Source organism: Pipistrellus hanaki (genome assembly GCF_964339955.1).
Source record: "Pipistrellus hanaki genome assembly, chromosome: 7".
NCBI classification, from domain to species: domain Eukaryota; kingdom Metazoa; phylum Chordata; class Mammalia; order Chiroptera; family Vespertilionidae; genus Pipistrellus; species Pipistrellus hanaki.
In genome coordinates, this window is record NC_140509.1 from 19,231,801 (window position 1) to 19,250,143 (window position 18,343).

At 40.2% G+C, this 18,343-nt stretch overlaps 1 protein-coding gene and 1 pseudogene across 2 annotated transcripts in view; both read left to right on the forward strand.

The window, feature by feature from the left end:
* EFHC1 (EF-hand domain containing 1) overlaps positions 1 to 18,343 on the forward strand; it is a 76,722-nt gene that overhangs the window by 308 nt on the left and 58,071 nt on the right. Inside the window, exon 2 of the mRNA XM_084889450.1 lies at positions 10,252 to 10,473. Coding sequence (XP_084745576.1) covers positions 10,252 to 10,473 — 222 coding nt within the window. The remainder of the gene's footprint in view (positions 1 to 10,251; positions 10,474 to 18,343) is intronic.
* On the forward strand, positions 15,267 to 16,488 carry LOC311625689 (small ribosomal subunit protein eS8-like; annotated as a pseudogene). Its single transcript has 2 exons — positions 15,267 to 15,289; positions 15,505 to 16,488. The product of its transcript is annotated as a small ribosomal subunit protein eS8-like (transcript).

Below are 18,343 nucleotides of genomic sequence, written 5' to 3' on the forward strand. Positions count from 1 at the left end.
CCCCCCCCCCCCACTGCCCGCGCCCTCCGGAGGCTCTGAAGGGCTTGCCGTTTAGTGCACCTCCTTCCTCCTCCACCCGATTGTTCTCTCTGCCTTTCAAACCCGGTCTCTGCCCTTCGAACCCTGCCCTGACCCTGTTCTTACCCACCACGATTCTGTCTGTCCTCTCCTCCCCCCCCCCCACCTCCCCGCAACACGCAGCTGCACCCTCCCTCTCATATTCATTATCTTCCTCTCCGTCCCTTCCTGGTTTTCCCACTCCACCTCTTGGCCCCCTTCGTTCAGTCTAATTAGCGTAGCCAGGGTCTTCCTTGCTGCTCTAGCCTCTGCTTTTTCTCGCTCTAGATCCGTTTCTCCCCCTCACCCCCAAGCTCTCTGTCTAGATCCCCCCTTATTCTCCCACACGGTACCCCTCTCTGCGCAGCTCCATCCTTCACCACTGACCACCTCCGCACCAGCCTCGGCCCCTTCTCCCACTCAGCATCCCTACGCCGTCATCCTCATCCCCACAGCCACACCCCGCTCTCTCCCCAGGCCGGTCCTCCCCGCCGCCTCCATCTTCTGCATCCTGGACCCAGTCATCCTCCTCACTCGCAGCTCCGTGTTCTGTCTTAAAGTGTCGTTTCCACGCATCCTCTTCTTTCTACCGGGTTCTTTTCCACAGTCGGCAGGCTTCCCATTTATGCTTCTGCGCAGCTCCCTTCCCTTTTCTGGCCAGCTCTTCTGCCTTTTCTATAATTTGCTCCCATCGTCTCCCCATTCCTGTATTAATCTTCTTTCTCAATTGTTTCTCCAAAATTTAGACTTTGAACACAGGCCTGTTTTTCTCCCAAACCACCCTTCCCTGCTTTGTAGAACATAATCCCATTCCAGTCCCTTCAAGGCCATCACAATTGATTATTTTTTTCTACCCCTAGCCCTATAATAGTCGCTCTAACATTTTGATAAAAGATTCATGTTTAGATTTTGTTTTGCCCTTTCCTGACTTTAAATGTATTTAGTTGCATTTTCTAGACAAAATTGAAGAGAGGAGAAAGTTTTTGTTTTTTTTCCCTCCTAACATAGTTTAGCCCTTGACAAAATTATTTAGTATTTGTTTAATTCTAGTAGGGTGACTGAAATATATGTTGGAAGATCAATATTGAGATTCAGTAGGCTGATTCTCATAGGTGAGACAATAACAATTTATATTTATATAGTTGACTAAGCTCTAAGTTCCTCTCCATGGTCATAAAGGTAAGATAAAATACAAAGTCAATTTATTTTGGGGGCGGGGAGATGAATTGAAAATTTGATGAGGGAATTTGGATTCCGAATCTGTTTTTAAAATTACTCCTGCATTAAGACACAGCATCATAGATTTTTCTCTGCGTTGTAGGCACATTCCTGTCCATGTGCAGGAGCAGCCTAAGCATTTGGTGTTGGGAGTGTGGGTTACCCGCAAGGCAGGGTTGAGTTGATATGGGGGATTGATAACCGAGGTGTGACTGGAGGCACTAAGAACATACTGCTGTAATATATGTAAGTGAAGTATGCATTGGACATATTTCATATTTTATATATCTTGGGCAAATATCAACTCATTTGCCTTATTTGGAATTTGAAAAACATGGTTACTATCGTCAGCATTGAAGGACTACATACGTATATCTCTCACAGCATTCAAAACCATAATGACTTAGCAGGATGAGGGGCCCTTAGTTTTCCTTGCTTGGGATGCCTGTGAGGATCCACTAATGAAGGCCATATGTTGAGAGGTGTTGGTGATGTGTGCGTAAAGTGGGGAAAGCAAATGAAGCAGCTGATTTGTGTCTGTCTGTAGAGGTGAAAGAGGAGGAGCTTGAAGTTACACAAGTTACCTAGAAAAGAAGTCAGCTCAGCCCATTTTGTTCTATGTCATTATTATTATGCATCTGGAGCAGCACTTGTCAGCTGACTTATGACTCTGAATGTGTGACCTTAAAATAAAATTCACAATCCATAACTCTTCTAGCAAAGGTAGTTTACTTTATTGTACCTTTTGTTAGTACAGATCTTGGAAGATGGTAAGTTGAGCTGCAAACAAATTAGGAGGTAGATAAGTAAGTCATCCTATATAATCCTATATTATAAAGAGCTAATGTGCAAATGGTCATCACGCCTTCATGCCATAACAGCTCGCTCACAACACTGAAAGAGAGGAATGGGGACCAGCCAGCCTGTGGCCTGGGAGAGGGACAAGCCACCTGCCCCGCGGTCCTGGGCGCCTGCAGCTGCAAAGCCGGCCCAGGTCCTGGGCGCCTGTGGCCATCCAGAGGGAGGAAAGCCTGGGTCTCAGGTGCCTGTAACTGGCCGGAGGAGGGAATCTTGGGTCCCAGGTGCTGGGTGAGGCAGTGGCTGTTAGGGGCGATCAGGCCAGCAGCAGAGCATTTAGGGGCAATCAGGCAGGCAGACAAAAGTGGTTAGGGGCAATCAGGCAGGCAAGCAGGCAGAAGTGGTCAGGGGCAATCAGGCAAGCAGAAGTGGTTAGGGGCAATCAGGCAGGCAGACAGAAGTGGTCAGGGGCAATCAGGCAGGCAGAGGTTGTTAGGGGGGTGGGCGGGCAGGCAAGCAGGTGAGCGGTTAGGAGCCAGCAGTCCTGGATTGCGAAAGGCAGTTGGACATCCCCCCCAACACCCAAGGAGTCCCGGATTGTAGAGGGTGCAGGCTGTGCTGAGGGACCCCCTGTCCCCTGCACAATTTCATGCATTGGTTCTCTAGTTTTCTTTAAAAAGATATTTTATGATTTATTTTAAATTTTACGTGTATATGTGTATGTGTATTTTTTGTGTATATATACACACACACATATATACATATGATTTTGGAAGTAGCCTACCATTACAAAGAACAGAAAAAGGAAAAAAAATATTCCATCAAATTAGCCTATAAATTTCCTTTTCAATTTTATCGAGATATAATTGATACATAGCATTGTGTAAATTTAAATTGTACCACTGGTTGATTTGCTACACATATTTTGCAAAATGATTACCATCACAGTTTCAATTACTATGGTTTTGTAATATACAAACTATAATTGACCCTTGAACAACTCAGAGGTTAAAGGCACACACGTCCTGCACAGTTGAAAATTTGCATATAACTATAGTTGGCCCTCTGTATATATGGCTTTCTAACCACAGAATTGACCCTTGAACACAACGGGTTTGAACTGCAAGGGTCAATTGAAAAAAAAATTCACATGTAAATGGATCTGCACATTTCAAACCTATGTTGTTCAATGGTCATTGTAATTTGAAATCAGGAAGGGTAATGCCTCCAGCTTTGTTGTTCTTTCTCAGCATTGCTTTGGCTAATAGGGGTCTTTTGTGGTGCCATACAAATTTTAGGGTTTTTTCTATTTCTGTGAAAACTGCTATTGGAATTTTGATAGAGATTGCATTGAATATATAGATTGCCCTGGTTTGTCCGGTCTAATTAGCATATTATGCTCTTATTATTATAAATTGTTGTGTTCAGATTTCCTATTTCTTTATAATTCAGTCCTGGTAGGTTGTATGCTTCTAGGAATTTATCCATTTACTTTTAGTTATCCAGCTTGTTGGCATATAACTGTTAATAGTAGTCTCACCATAAATATAGATTTTTCTTCTCTTTCAATGCATACATTTATTTATTGCTACAAAAATTCCCTCTTAGAACTGTGTTCGCAGCATCTAATTGGCTTTCATAGTTATGCTTCTGTTTTTGTTTCAAGATTTTTTTAAATTTCTTTATTTCTTTGTGAATTTTCCAGCTTGCTTTCTGTGATTACATATCATTGTGGTCAGAAAAGATACTTGGTATGATTTCAATCTGCTGAGACTTGTGACCTATCATATGGTCTATTTTGAAGAATGTTCTATATGTTCTTGAGAAGATTGTATATTCTGCTATTGTTGGATGGATTGTTCTACATATGTCTGCTAAGTTCATTTGATTTAAGTATAGTTCATGTCCAACATTCCCTTGTTGATATTCTATCTGACTGATCTATTCATTGTTGAAAGTGGCAATATTGAAATTCCCTACCATTACTGTTTTCTGTTGTTTAGTTTTTTTGTTTTTTGTTGTGTGTTTTTTTGGGGGGAGGGGGAAGGCGGGGTTATATTTCTCTCTTCAAATCTCTTAGTATTACCTTAATATATTGAAGTGCTCTGATATTGGTACATAAATATTTATAATTGTTATATCTTCTTGATAAATTGGCCTGCTTATTATATAATGACCATCTTTGTCCCTCATTACCATTTTTGGCTTAAAGTCTGTTTTGTCTGACATAGTACAGCTATCCCTGCTTTTTTTTTCATTTCTTCTGCATGGAATATCTTTTCCCATCCCTGCATTTTCAGCCTATGTGTGGCCTTTAAGCTGGAGTGAGTCTCTTATAGGCAGCATATAGTTAAGGTTTTTCTCCTAATCATCCAGCTTGCCTTTTGATTGAAGACATCAATTCATTTACATTTGGTGTAATTACTGATAGATAAGGAGTTACTAATACCATCTTTTGTTGTTGTTATTGTTAATCTTCACCTGAGGATTATTTTTTCATTGAGGGGCAGAGGGAGGGAGGGAGGAGAAGAGAGAGAGACAGAGATAGACAGAGAGACAGAGACAGAGACAGAGAGAGATGGACATGAGAAAAACAACACATCTATTGGTTGCCTCCTTGCATGTGCCCCAGAGCCAGGTACATGTCCTTGACTGGGAATCGAACTTGCAACCCTGTGGTTTGCTGGCCAACACTCTTAACCACTGGGCAACACTGGGCACTAATACTGTTTTTTGTTTTTCTGGCTGTTTTTTAGTTCTCTTGTTCATTTCTTCCTCCCTTGCTGCTTTTCTTTATGAATTGATAATTTTCCATAGTTGTATGGTTTGATTCCCTTCTTTTTATCTTTTGTGAATCCTCTGTAGTTTTTTGCTTTGTGGTTACCATGAGGCTTACATAAAGCATATTTATATATATATTTTTACAGTAATAACAATTCACCTTTTATCACATATAAAAACTCTACCCTTTTGCTTTCCTCCCTTTATGTTTTTGATGTCAACATTTAAATTTTTTATGTTCTGTATCCATTAACAGATTATTGAAGCTATAGTTGTTTTTAATAATTTTGTCCTTTACCTTTTATACTAAAGGTACGTGTTAACACATCACCATATTACAGTATTAGGGTATTCTGAATCTGACCATATGCTTACCTTTACCTGTGTATTATATGTTTTTATGTTACAAATCAACTCCTTATTTCAGCTTGAAGAACTTCTTACAGTATTTCTCTTCAGTTAGGTTTAGTGGTGATAAAGTTTTATCTCACCTTTATTTCTGAAGCACAACTTTTTTGGGTAAAATATTCTTTGTTGGCAGTTGCTTTCTTTTAGCACTTTGGATATGTCATATCATTCTCTCCTGGCCTGCAATGATAGCGTAATAATAGGGTTATGGAGGTTCCCTTGTAGGAGAGATTTTTTTCTTTTATTGTTTTTAAAAATTATCTCTCTGTCTTTGATGTAGATAGTTTTATTGTCATGTATCTTGGAGAAGATTATTTTTGTTTGAAATTTTGGGGTGACCAATTAGCTTCATGGACTTGGATATCCCTCTCTCTTCAGGTTTGAGAAGTTCTTAGCCATTATTTCTTTAAATAAGCATTCTCTCTCTTCCTCCCTGTCTACTCCAAGATGCATATATTATTCCTTTTATTAATGTCCTGTAAGTTCCATACGCTTCATTCATTGTCATTCTTTTTTCTTATTGCTCCACTGATTGGGTAATTTCAATTGATTTGTCTTCTAACTTACAGATTCTTTCTTCTACTTGTTCAGTCTTCTGTTAAAGCTACTTTTGAATTCTTTAGTTAAATCATTTTATTCTTCAGTTCCAAAATTTGTTTGGTTCTTTATAATGTTTTCTAACTCTGTTGAATTTCTCATTTTGTTCTTGTATTATTTTCCTGATATTGTTGAGTCATTTATTTGTGTTCTCTTGTAATTTTCTGAACATCTGAAAGACAATGACAGTAAACCCTCAATTTAATGAACTACAGATTTAATGGACAAAATTTCCAGTCCGTATGTCATATGTGAAAATTAGCATTAACTGAAAATAGCTTTTAACCAAGATCTACACTAATAAAAAAGAAATATGTAAATTGACCATCACTTTGCCACCCACCAGCCAATCAAGAGTGAGTATGCAAATTTAACCTCATGGCCTTTTTGGAGACTGACAGTAGGGAGGAGGCAGCTCCCAGCCCTGCCTGCTTGGCTGTCACTGTGGCGATCTGGGAGCTGGCAAGCAGCCCGCAGGCAGCTCCCAGCATGGCCTGCTAGGCCGTTGCCACAGCAACCCGGGTGCAGGCAAGTGTGGCTGTAGGCAGCACCCAGCATGGCCTCAGCGACCCGGGAGCAGTGAAGCACAGCCTGCAGGCAGCATCCAGCATGGACTGCTTAGCAGTCGCCATGGTGTGGAGAAGGCAGGCCCCCGCAGAGAACTGTGGGAAGTAGGCCTAAGCCATCAGTAGAACATCCCCTGAGGGCTCCCAGATTGGAGAGGGTGCAGGTCAGGCTGAGGGAACACCTCCCTCACACCCCCTCCCCCCTGCAAATTTCGTGCACCAGTCTCTAGTTTGCTTATAATTAAATTAACAGTTTATTTTTATGTAATTATTATTATTTTTTAAATTAAGGTTTTATATGTGTACATATCTTACCATTGCCCCCCCCCCACTTCCATACATGCTCTCCCTCCCCAGATTTTTGCGTACATTGGTTATGCTTATATGCATGCATACAAGTCCTTCGGTTGATCACTTATCTCCCCATATCTCCCCACCCTCTGCTGTAATTTGACAGTCTGTTGCTTTACTGTCTCTATCTTTTTGTTCATCAGTTTGTAATGTTCTTTATTATCCATAAATGAGTCACGCTGGCCTATGTTCCCACTGCTCTAAGCCACACCACTGCGTGTTCATTTGTTTACTCCCAGTAACTGGGTGAATGCACGCACTTATTAGACCTATTTAGTATAAGTTAAAATTTCTGTTACACACATAGAAATCTTTCCTGTGAAATTAAAATTTTCATACATAATTTTAATTACACAAATGTGTCTATATAAGTACCGTGTTTCCCTGAAAATAAGACATCCTCCGAAAATAAGACCTACTTACAGGTTTCCTTCTGAGTGAAATATAAGGCATCCCCCCGATAATAAGCCCCACCCCCCCACCCCCTAGGCTAAACATAAGAGATTTGGTCCACTGATTCTGAAAGAAATGGAGTCACATGAAATTCACCAGGAAATTCAGGAATTGGATTGTTATGATGATGTTCCAGAAGATGATGACATGATTGTCATTGAATAAATGAGTAAATTCTTGATACTGTAGGATTCACAGTTTGTCTGGTTTGTGTTGACAACTACTGTACTACCGTACCGTATACAGGTAATAAATTTCTTTTATTTTCATTTAACAATAAATGTGTACCGTATTCTTCTTCATGGAAAAATAAGACATCCCCTGAAAATAAGACCTAGTGCATCTTTGGGAGCAAAAATTAATAAAAGACACTTATTTTTGGGGAAACGGTAAACTAATTTGTCAGTTTTTTAACATGCATTTGGAAACCCTACTTTATTATATAGTGGACTTTCGGCTTTGACACTTCCTTGCCCAAAATAGTTTTTATATAGAAGTTTTACTGTTTTGAGGTTTGTTTTTTTTTAAATCAGGTAATTTCTACTTCTTCATTTTTTGGTGGGCAGTTATTATAGGTTTACTGTATTCCTTTGGTGGAATCACGTTTTCCTGATTTTTCATGATCCCTGCTGTCTTGCACAGGTGCCTTCACATTTGAAAAAGCAGTCACCTCTGCGAAACTTTATGGACTGGCTTTGGGAAGGGAATAGTTTCACTGCTGGTGGAAGTATGCTGAAGTATGCTGCGATCCTGGGTCTAGTGCTGCAGGGCACCAAGTGTTCTGTGTAGCAGTACTGGGTCTGGCAGGGTTGTGGGTGGGTATGATGTCTCTTCAGCTCAGGCCACTGGTGTGTACCGCATTACCAACTGTGGATCTTGGCAAGCACTGTAAGTGTTGTGCAGTGGCTGCAAAGGCTGTTGGGGTCTTCCATGGCACCTCCAGGTCTAGCAGTTCAGGACCAGCACAGGTAGCATTGGGGACCCAAAACCCAATGTGTGCACATAATGAGCTGCAGGGGTCCAAATGCAGGTGGCGGTGTAGTGGCAGGGGCTGTTTGCAGACACATGATAGTGGAGGCCAGAGCAGCAGCAGGTCTGGGGCCAACTGTGGCCTCACTGGCTGCTACAAAGGCCCTGGTTGTCAGCATGTTCTCTGTGGCTGCACACTCACCCCTGGGCATGCACACTGCAAGGGAGGCCAGCGATGAGGTACGGCCAGTTATATGCAGGTGCACAGCTGGAGGGGCTAGCTTCCAAGCTCATGCACAGCAGTGGGGGAGTCAGCCGGGGTGAGCGTGGGGGTGTTTATGCTGGGATCTTATGCTTAAGCAGCTGCGGAGACCTGAGCTTGCTACCGCTGCAGGCCAGGACATAAGAAAGGGAGGGAGTGTGGAGGGACTCAGATGACTGATGTCGGCAGACATGAATACCTGTGGGGTGAAATCTACAGGAAGTACGCAGTGGCTACAGCTATCCTTGCTGTTGGCTTCAGGTAAGTGGCAAAGTCAGCTGTGTTTTTCCACTGAGCACTTCTCTGTGAAGCGCAGTCATTCCCACTCAGTGGCTCCTGCCAGCGGCCCCTGTTTTTCTTCTTTGTTCCTAGCCGACTTTATACACTTCAGCTTAGCTGCTGTGGGGTGAAACTGGTTGTCACCCTCTTTTTTTTTTTTTTCTGGGGAGGGGAAATCTTTCTAGCTGGGTAGCTCCCTCTTGGTGCTGGGGGATGGGATGATACTGGAAAAATGAAGTCTTCCTTTTCTTTTTGTGAGATTGCTGTCAGATTTTTTGTTCTATGTTGTTTATAGGTAGCTGACTAATTGTTGATCTTTGTGAGGGTATAGGACACTAGGGCCTCCTGTGTCACCATTTTGGCCCCCCTCTATCTTCACATTTATTTCCTTTACACTTCTTTATTTTTATTTAGTCAATTTTCTCCCAAATCCCCAATAAAAATGAGTTCATTGAGGGGGGGAAAGTTGACATCATTCAGAAATGTATAATACAGACAGAGAGCATTCACCAAATCTAGTCTCTTTCAGGTACATGTTTGCATGCTTGTAATTGTAGTACATATATTCTTTCATAGGCTAGGCTGCTTTTAAGGGCTTATTAAATCAAACGTTTCTCCGGATTGCTACATAGTCTTTAAAACCAGTATTTTAATGACTGCATAATAGTAGTCCACTGAGTTTTCCATCATTTACTCATATGTATGATTTTCAATTGTTTCCAATGTTTTTATTGTTGTAATTAAAGTTATAATGGTCAACTTTAGACATATTATTTCTGTGATAATTTCAGATTATATCCTTAAAGGATTGAGGTGGAATTACTGAGTTTAAGATTTTAAATATATAATGTCTACTTTCTTTCCAAAGAGTTGTGTGAATATATCAGTGTCATTGTAACAAGAAAAAAGATCTTTCTTTTCAAGTAAAAATTGATTTTGCAGAACCAGCTCTTTCAGGTTCCATAGTCTGTGGCCACTAGATAAGACAATAAACATGGGAAGACCAGTGAAAAAATAGTATTTTAAGAAACTGAAATTAATATTTTGGTTTCTCGTGAGAAGTGAGCTGGTAATGAATTGGATGTTCCAGAGCATGGCTTTATGTTTTAAACTCAGGATGCTGCTTCCCTCCTTGTTCCATGCCAAAAATATCAGAAACTTACAATATAGGCATACTGTTTTTAAAAAAAATACTTTTTATTGATTTCAGAGAGGGAGAGAGATAGAAACATCAGTAAGAAGAGAGAATCATTTATCGGCTGCCTCCTGCACACCCCGCCCTGGGGATCGAGCCAGCAACCTGGGCATGTGCCCTTGACCAGAATTGAATCCGGGACCCTTCAGTCCACAGGCTGATGTTCTATCCACTGAGCCAAACCAGCTAGGGCTGTAGGTATACTTTTTGATAGAAGGTTTGTGTTATTTATAAGCAAAAGTTTGTTATGATATGTTTGAAAGTGAGCCTTTTTACCTAACCAATTTTATTAATTACATACTTCTTTTCTTCTTCAGAAAACAGACTTCCATAGAAGCCAGACACTGAACTACTCTCATGGCTATGCAATGGCTCGTCGTCCAACGGTTGGAATAGGCGGGGACCAGCTCCAGGTCAACCAGCTGTCCCAGGCTGACCTGGATGAGCTGGCCAACAAGGCACCACTTCTAACATATGGTGAACCTAAGCAGGCTGCACCTCCGGAATTTATTCCTGCGCATGTGGCTTTTGACAAAAAGGTACCATATGGGATTTTAGGGTACCCCTTGAATTCAAATTTCTGAGAGCCAACTGTTTGCAGAAAATTCAACAATAAACCACAGGTTTTCCAGAGTACTCTGAAGAGAAAATGATTCAAATGCCTCAACCCTTAGTCATAGACAGCTGAACTCAGGATTGAAAGGGCCTTTCTTTAGTCAGGAAGCTGATTACAGAAAATAATTCCCCATAGACTTCACTGAAATATTTTCCAAATACAAAAGGAGAAGTTTGGTGAATTCTGAATTCTTGAGTTCATACTGCTTTATGTTTACCTGCTCTGTGTTTCCTACTTTTTTAAAGTTTTATATTCTGTAATGATGACAAACCTTTAACCTCCATGAAATGCAAGATGTCATCATGAGTACAACTCCATCTGTGGTCAGTTTTCTCTGGGCTGTCTTCCTAAGTTTCTGTCTTTTAGGGAACATTTTGGACTTGGCGTCAGGGGTCCTCAAACTTTTTAAAGTGGGGGCCAGATCACGGTCCCTCAGAGAGCTGGAGGGCCGGACTATATGAACTACTAATTCCTACTGTAACATCTCGGCTGCGCTCACTGCCCAAAAAACCTGGTGGGCCGGATCAGACTCCTCTGCGGGCTGCATGTGGCCCTCGGGCCATAGTTTGAAGACCCCTGTAACCCAAGGGTGATATAACATTGTGTTTGTGTCTCATTTACTCTTATGCTTTTGTACTGGGAGTTTCCTTATTTCCATCTGTTGACATTTCCACATCATATTTGGTTTTCCTTGTCAGTGAGTCTCCTCTTTTCACTAAAGTGAAGTGGTCCTAACTATGGCCATGCAGTAGAATGACTGATGGGACTTTTTTTTCTCTCACCTGAGGATATGCTTTTTATTGTTTTTATTTTTTTTCATTTATAATTTATTTTATTGTTTAAAGTATTACAAATAGTAGTACATATGTCTCCTTTTTTTCCCCATTGACCTTACCCCCCTCCCCCCCCCCGCCTCCTATACCCCCCCCAGCACATGCCTTTACCGCCACCACCCCCAGTATCTTGCATCCATTGGTTATGTTTATATGCATGCATACAAGTCCTGCAGTTTATCTCTTACCCCCCTGACCCCTCCCCATCTTTCCCACTGTAATTTGACAGTCTGTTCGATGCTTCTCTGCCTCTGTATCTATCTTTTTGTTCATCAGGTTATAATGCTCTTTATTATCCATAAATGTGGGAGATCATGTGGTATTTTTCTTCACTGACCGGCTTATTTCACTTCAGTGTACTGTAGTTTCCTGAGTACAGGTCTTTTACGTCCTTAGTTAAATATCTTTATTCCTAGTTATCTTAATTTTTTTGGTGCAGTGATAAATGGGATTATTTTTTTCATTTCTCTTTATGTAAGTTCATTATTGGTATATAAAAAGGCCATTGATTTCTGGGTGTTAATTTTGTATCCTGCTACATTGTCAGATTCATTTATTAGGTCTAGTAGTTTTTTGATGGAGTCTTTGGGGTTTTCTATGTATAGTATCCTTTTTATTGTTTTTAGAAAGAGGGAGAGGGGAGAGGGAAAGGGGGAAGAGAGAAAAAAGGGGAGAGAGAAAAAAAATCGATGGTGAGAGAGAAACCGAGTAGTTGCCTCCCATATGCATCCCGATTGGGGATCAGACCTACAACCTAGGTATGTGCCCTGACTGGGAATCAAACCCCACACCTTTTGGGTATGCAGGACAAAGTTCCAATCAATTGAGCCACAGCCAGGGCACTGATGGGACTTTTAAGAGACGTAGATGCTTCCCCAATCCTCAATGATTCAGATTTCCAGTGATTTTTATGTATAACTGGGTCAGAGAATACTGACCAGTTTTTATAAGTTATCTTTCCTAGTTTACTCTTAACCTACTTTTTGGTCTTATTTAATGCTATTTTTGTTTAATGCCTATACCATTTTCATCCAGTTAGTCAACATTTATTGAGTACCTATGGCAGATACAAATAGTCTGGTTGTTGTGGCTGATTGAGCATATCCCATGCATTGAAAGGTCACCAGTTCGATTTCCTGATCAGGGTACATATCCAGGGTGGGGCACATGCAGGAGCAACTGATTGATGTTTTTCTTTCACATCAGTATTTCTCTCTCCCTCTTCTTTCCTCTCTCTCTAAAGTAATCAGCAAAAATATATTTTTTAAAATAATAAAGGAATTCAGGATAAAAATTAGTCTGGTGGTAGAACTGTACTATTTACATTAATAATTACTTAATTTACACATTTTTTAATGTATCAGCCAGAATCAATATAAACCCCATTTACCCATCACAACACATTTGATTGGAACAATTCACATATCCATTGATAGGCTAAACGTAATATCCACTAACTGGTATCAGTTATACATATGGCTATTTCTTTACGTGTTTCTTGTTTCTCTTCTTGGTTCACAGCTGTGACAGGCACTGCAAAATCAGTAGATAAGGGAGAGGGGTGAAAATACAAGAGAAGAGTGAGATAGGTATTGTTTATATCAAAATATAAATCCTGATGGGTTCGATTTTTATTGAAAAGAATAGCAAATAACTGACAAGCTAGAAAGTAATAAAGTTATATATGTCATGGAAAGTATTAATGAAGTGAAGAGAGGGGGAAATTGTGTCTGAATAGAAAATAGGCTTCTTTATATTTTTGTTCTTCTATGTTATTTTATGCTTATTGCCATTACTTAATTTATGCTTTTAAAGTAGTATTCATAATTCATTTTTAAAGATAGTAGACATGAAGAAGTATACTTACATTTTAAATTTCCTATTCATTTTTCTTGGATCATAAAAATTTCTAGATAAATAATCCTTACCATAGATAATAAGGTAGAAAGTAGTTAAACCTGTGGTTTTAAAACTAAGATTTTTTTTAGAAAAGGAATGTATAGTTTTTTTTTAATTAAATATGTTTAAATTTTTTCGGAAATACTCATAGTCAAATTAATAGCAACTATATTTGTCCACCTTTTGTATTGTATTTGTATTGTATTGTCTTTGTATTTTCCCTTATCTTTAGAGTATAACTTCGTTCCTTACGCAGGTGATAATGACCAGGACATGTACTGTGAGCACCCTCATCTTTTTTTTTTTTGTTCCCATACAGTTCTCATTGTCTCCCCCTATGTTCAACTTCCCACTCTCATATCCCACTCTGTGTTCTTGATGTTATTCTTCTTCTATCTAATATGCTAATACTATTTTAAAAAGCTAGTAAGTTCTTTACCTAGGGTCAAAGTATGGTGTCCTAAAAAAAACTTTCTACCTTGTGACCCCTTTAACAACTTCCTTTCTCACTTGACTGTCAGATCACTTACAATTCGACATCTCTCTGCCCTCAAGCCCAGAATTATTTTTTGCCAGCATTCCCTTTGACCTGTCTGCAATATTTGCTATTGTTGATCCTCTCTTCTTGAAACTTTGCTTTTCTCTTGCTGCGCATGAATCTTCACTCCTCTGGTTTTCTTCTCTCTCTCCATCTAGCTGCTCCTACTCTGGCCTCCCCTTCTCCTCTCATTTTTAATTGTAAACATTGTAAAGGGTTTGTTATCATTATTTTATACTAGTGGCCCAGTGCACGAATCCGTGCACATTGAAAGGAAATTAATTAGAAGAAATATTTTAATATTGCTATTCGCCCTTTCTCTATAATATAAGTATCAACCAATTTCATGATCGACCATGACACATCAAAACACAAATGTGCGATTGGCGCCAGCAAGAGCTTTATATGTATCGTGCATGTGCGAGTCAACTTAGCCTTTTATATATGCAAGAGAAAACTTGCTTAAATAGACCTGCTTTCTGATTTAGCTAAACTTTATTAAGCCCAGTAAAGCACCCCAACTTCTCTTTCAGGTAATTGTCAGAAACACAACAGTAAATATTAACATGGATCAGATTATTATTATAGATCATGCAAAGAGAACAAAGGGTAAAATATTTAACTGCAGCAATGTTTCACTATATTCTGCACAGTGAGAAAACCTTAAGTCATTTTCAAAGTCCACCATTTCTTCTTTTCAGTCGGGTCAAGTTTCTAAGTTTTCTAAATCTCCATTTTCTGGCTAATGAAAAGAAATCGGATTCCACTGAGTCTCCTATCTACCTACTCCAGGACTTCTGTGAGGATCAAATGAGATGAGGCACGGGAAAACGCTTCACAGACATTTGGTTAAAGTGTGAAATGTTTGCACCTGGCTATAAAGCAAGTTATGTTCCTGGGCTGAAGAACCTGCAAGGAGGCTAGCCGTTGCTAGGGAGAGGAAGCCAGGCATTACTACCTGATGTCATTACCCAGATGAATACTTAGCATATTAGCCTTTTATATATTAGATTCCTTAGATCTTGCCCACTTTTATGGTTTCAACTGTCCAATAGACAACTATTTATATCTCCAATTCTGACCTTTTTGAAAATGCTATGAGATACCTCCACCTGAATGAGCTGTGGGCACCTCAGGTTCTATATGTCTTTCACCCAGACCCCTACTTTTTCTCATAGATGTGCTCTTTCTGTATGGCTCCACTAGGTAATCAAAGTGTGAAACCTAAGCCATTTCAGGTTTTCTTCCCCTTCAATGAGTTGCCAATTTAAGTATATCTCACTTCCATACACTCATAGTTCAAACAAGCAATATGTTAACTGCTAGCATATTGTTAACCTTTGTAGTAGTCCCACACTTTTTTTTTTTTTTTTTTTTTTTAATGTCGGTAACATGTCCAGTGCTTGGTTTAGTACCTAAAGTGCATTATGTCATTTTTCTGTGAAAATGCCTTCAGATTCTCTTAACCAGTATGGTAATTGTTATCGCTATCCACTTAGCTCCTTTCGTCCCCCAACTTGAAAGTCATCCTTAATTCTTTTCCCTCACAAGCTCTATCATATCTATCTCTAAAATATATAATTTGCTCATTTATTTTCATCTCTAGTTTTACAATTAATTTTCCAATTAGAAGACAGACTTATCTTTTAAAAGTAGGTATCAGTTTTGCGTTTTCTCTTTCCAGCCGGCGCCATGCTGTGGGTGTCACTTGGGACAACAGGCACAAGCGCCGCAAGACCAGGGGCAAGAGAAAGCCCCACCACAAGAAGAGAAACAAAACTAAGATTGGACTCCTCCGCATACACACAGTCTGAGTGCCCGGAGTCAGCAAGAAGTACCTAGCCTCGAGGCTGGATGTGGGCAACTTCTCCGGGGCTCAGAGTGCTGTACGCACAAAACAAGGATTATTGATGTCTACACTGCATCCAACAACGAACTGGTCCCCCCAAGACCCTAGTAAAGAACTGCATCGTTCTCATTGACAACACACGTACCGACAGTGGTACGAGTCCCACTACGTCCCACTACACACCGCCCCTGAGCTGCAAGCAGGGGGCCAAGCTGACTCCAGAAGAGGAAGAGATTTTGAACAAAAAATGATCAAAGAAAATTCGGAAGAAATATGATGAAAGGAAAAAGAATGCCAAAATCAGCAGTCTTCTCGAGCAGTTTCAGCCGGGCAAGCTTCTTACATGCATCGCTTCAAGAATAGGCCAGTGTGGCCGAGCAGATGGCTGTGTGCTCAAGGGCAGGGAGCTGGAGTTCTATTTGAGGAAAATCAAAGCCCTGGAAAAGCAAATAAATCATCTGCCCTCCTATCTTAGCTCATGTAATAAAGATGTTTATTCTAAAAAAAAAAAGTAGGTATCAGATCACATACTGACCTAAAACATTCTCATGGCTTTTCCAATGTAAAGGCTAAGATCCAACTGGACAGGTTCTCACAGTCCTACTTCTCTGGCTCTCCTTACTTTTTCTCCACCCTCCTCTTGGGCCTGTCTTTTCCTTATCCACTGTGTTTCAATCACAATGGATTTGTTTTCCTTATTCTGTTGAAACTGTAGCATACTCCCCTCCCCCATTACAGGGCCTTTGCACATGCTGTTTTCCCCCTCCTGGACTAGCTTTCCTGTGATTAATATTCAATAAACATTAGTTTTAAAAATGAGATGAATTTTGTTGTTGTTGTTAATCCTCACCTGAGGATATTTTTCTCATTGATTTTTAGAGAGTGGAAAGGAGGAGGGAGGGAGGGAAGGAAAAAAGAAGGGAGAAGAAGAGAGAGAAAAACAATGTGTCCGGTCCCTCCAGGCTGTCTCCAAGGGTAAGAAATTCTGTTTTAAATTGAATAATATTTCATGGTGTAAATGTACTACATTTTAAAAGTATTTTATTTTTAATACATTTTTATTGATTTCAGGGTAGGGAGAGAGATAGAAATATTGATAAGAGAGAATCATTGATTGGCTGTCTCCTGCATGCCCTTGAGCACATGGGCCTGTGCCCTAGACCAGAATTGAACCTGGGACCCTTCAGTCCACAGGCTGACACTTTATCCACTGAACCAAACCATCTAGGGCAATAAGTACTCTTTTGATTAACAAATAAGTAAGTATTTTAGGAGTTAGAGTATTATTTAACTGAGACCTCACATAATAACTTGACTGTAACACAAATTACATATTGAAAACATGTAGTTTTAGCTATATGTGTAAGTCATATGCCAGAGAAAATCCACCTGTTTATTGTACAAACTGATCCATATTAAGTGATCAGAGCTGAATGTAAAGAGAAAAACACTTGTAGGGAATGTTTTAATTGCTAAAATTTAAAAATATATATATATTTTATTGATTTTTTTACAGAGAGGAAGGGAGAGAGAGAGAGAGCTAGAAACATTGGATCAGCTGCCTCCTGCATGCCCCCCACCAGGGATGTACCTGCCACCAAGGTACATGCCCTTGACCAGAATCGAATCTGGGACTCTTCAGTCCCCAGGCTGACGCTCTACCCATTGAGCCAAACAGGTTTCGGCTAATTGCTAAAATTTTTGCCAGTTGCCATTTATGTCTGAAAAAAAAACCTCCCAAATAACTAGAGAACTTGAGAATTTTAACTAAATAGTCAATTTTTTCTATTAGTATCAAATATTCCATCTATTTTTATAAAAGGCTAATATGCTGTTTCCAACCAATCACTATGACGCACACTGACCACCAGGGGGCAGATGCTCAACACAGAAGCTGCAGAGCTGCAGTGACTTGGCAGTGGCGGTTCTTGGGTGACACACCTTGAAACCAGTGACAAGGGTGCTTAATTCCTTGCAGGGCCACAGGATTCTACCTTCGACGTGACCTTTGACTGTGGGTTATGTTGTTGCTGGGGCACTGTTGGCCCCGAATCTGGTTTATTGTACACTTGCATTTGCGTCCCAAACCCGTGTACAACAGCAACTTGGCAGAGGGCCCTCTCACACTCCAGGACCACTCGGGGGATGTTGAAGAGCCAGTTATGGCCCGGTCCCTGCAGGCCAACTGAGGGACCCCACCTGCTGAAGGGACCCCACTCTGCGGACACTGGGGAGGACTGTGGGAGGTTGGCTTCAGGGCGTGTCTGGCCAGTCTCACCCAGTCCCACCCCACTGGCCACCTTTTAATTAATTTCCTTGCAATGTGAACAAATCCATGTACTAGGTCACCAGTGTATACATAGCCAGTTCTTTATACAATCTGAATGTACTAAAATAAATATAAAGCAAAAACTGAGCTGTACCTTATTTTTTCTTTTTCAAAAGGAATTTAGATTCTACAAAATGATCATGTGATCACAGATCACTATTGTAGATGCACATAGAATTAGGATTCAATTGTAATGATCATGTGACATAATCAAGAAGATTTTTTTAAAATTGAGATTTTATCATTTTATTTTTAGTATATTTTTATTGATTTCAGAGAGGAAGAGGGAGAGAGAGATGGAAACATCAATGATGAGAGAGAATCATTGATTGGCTGCCTCCTACA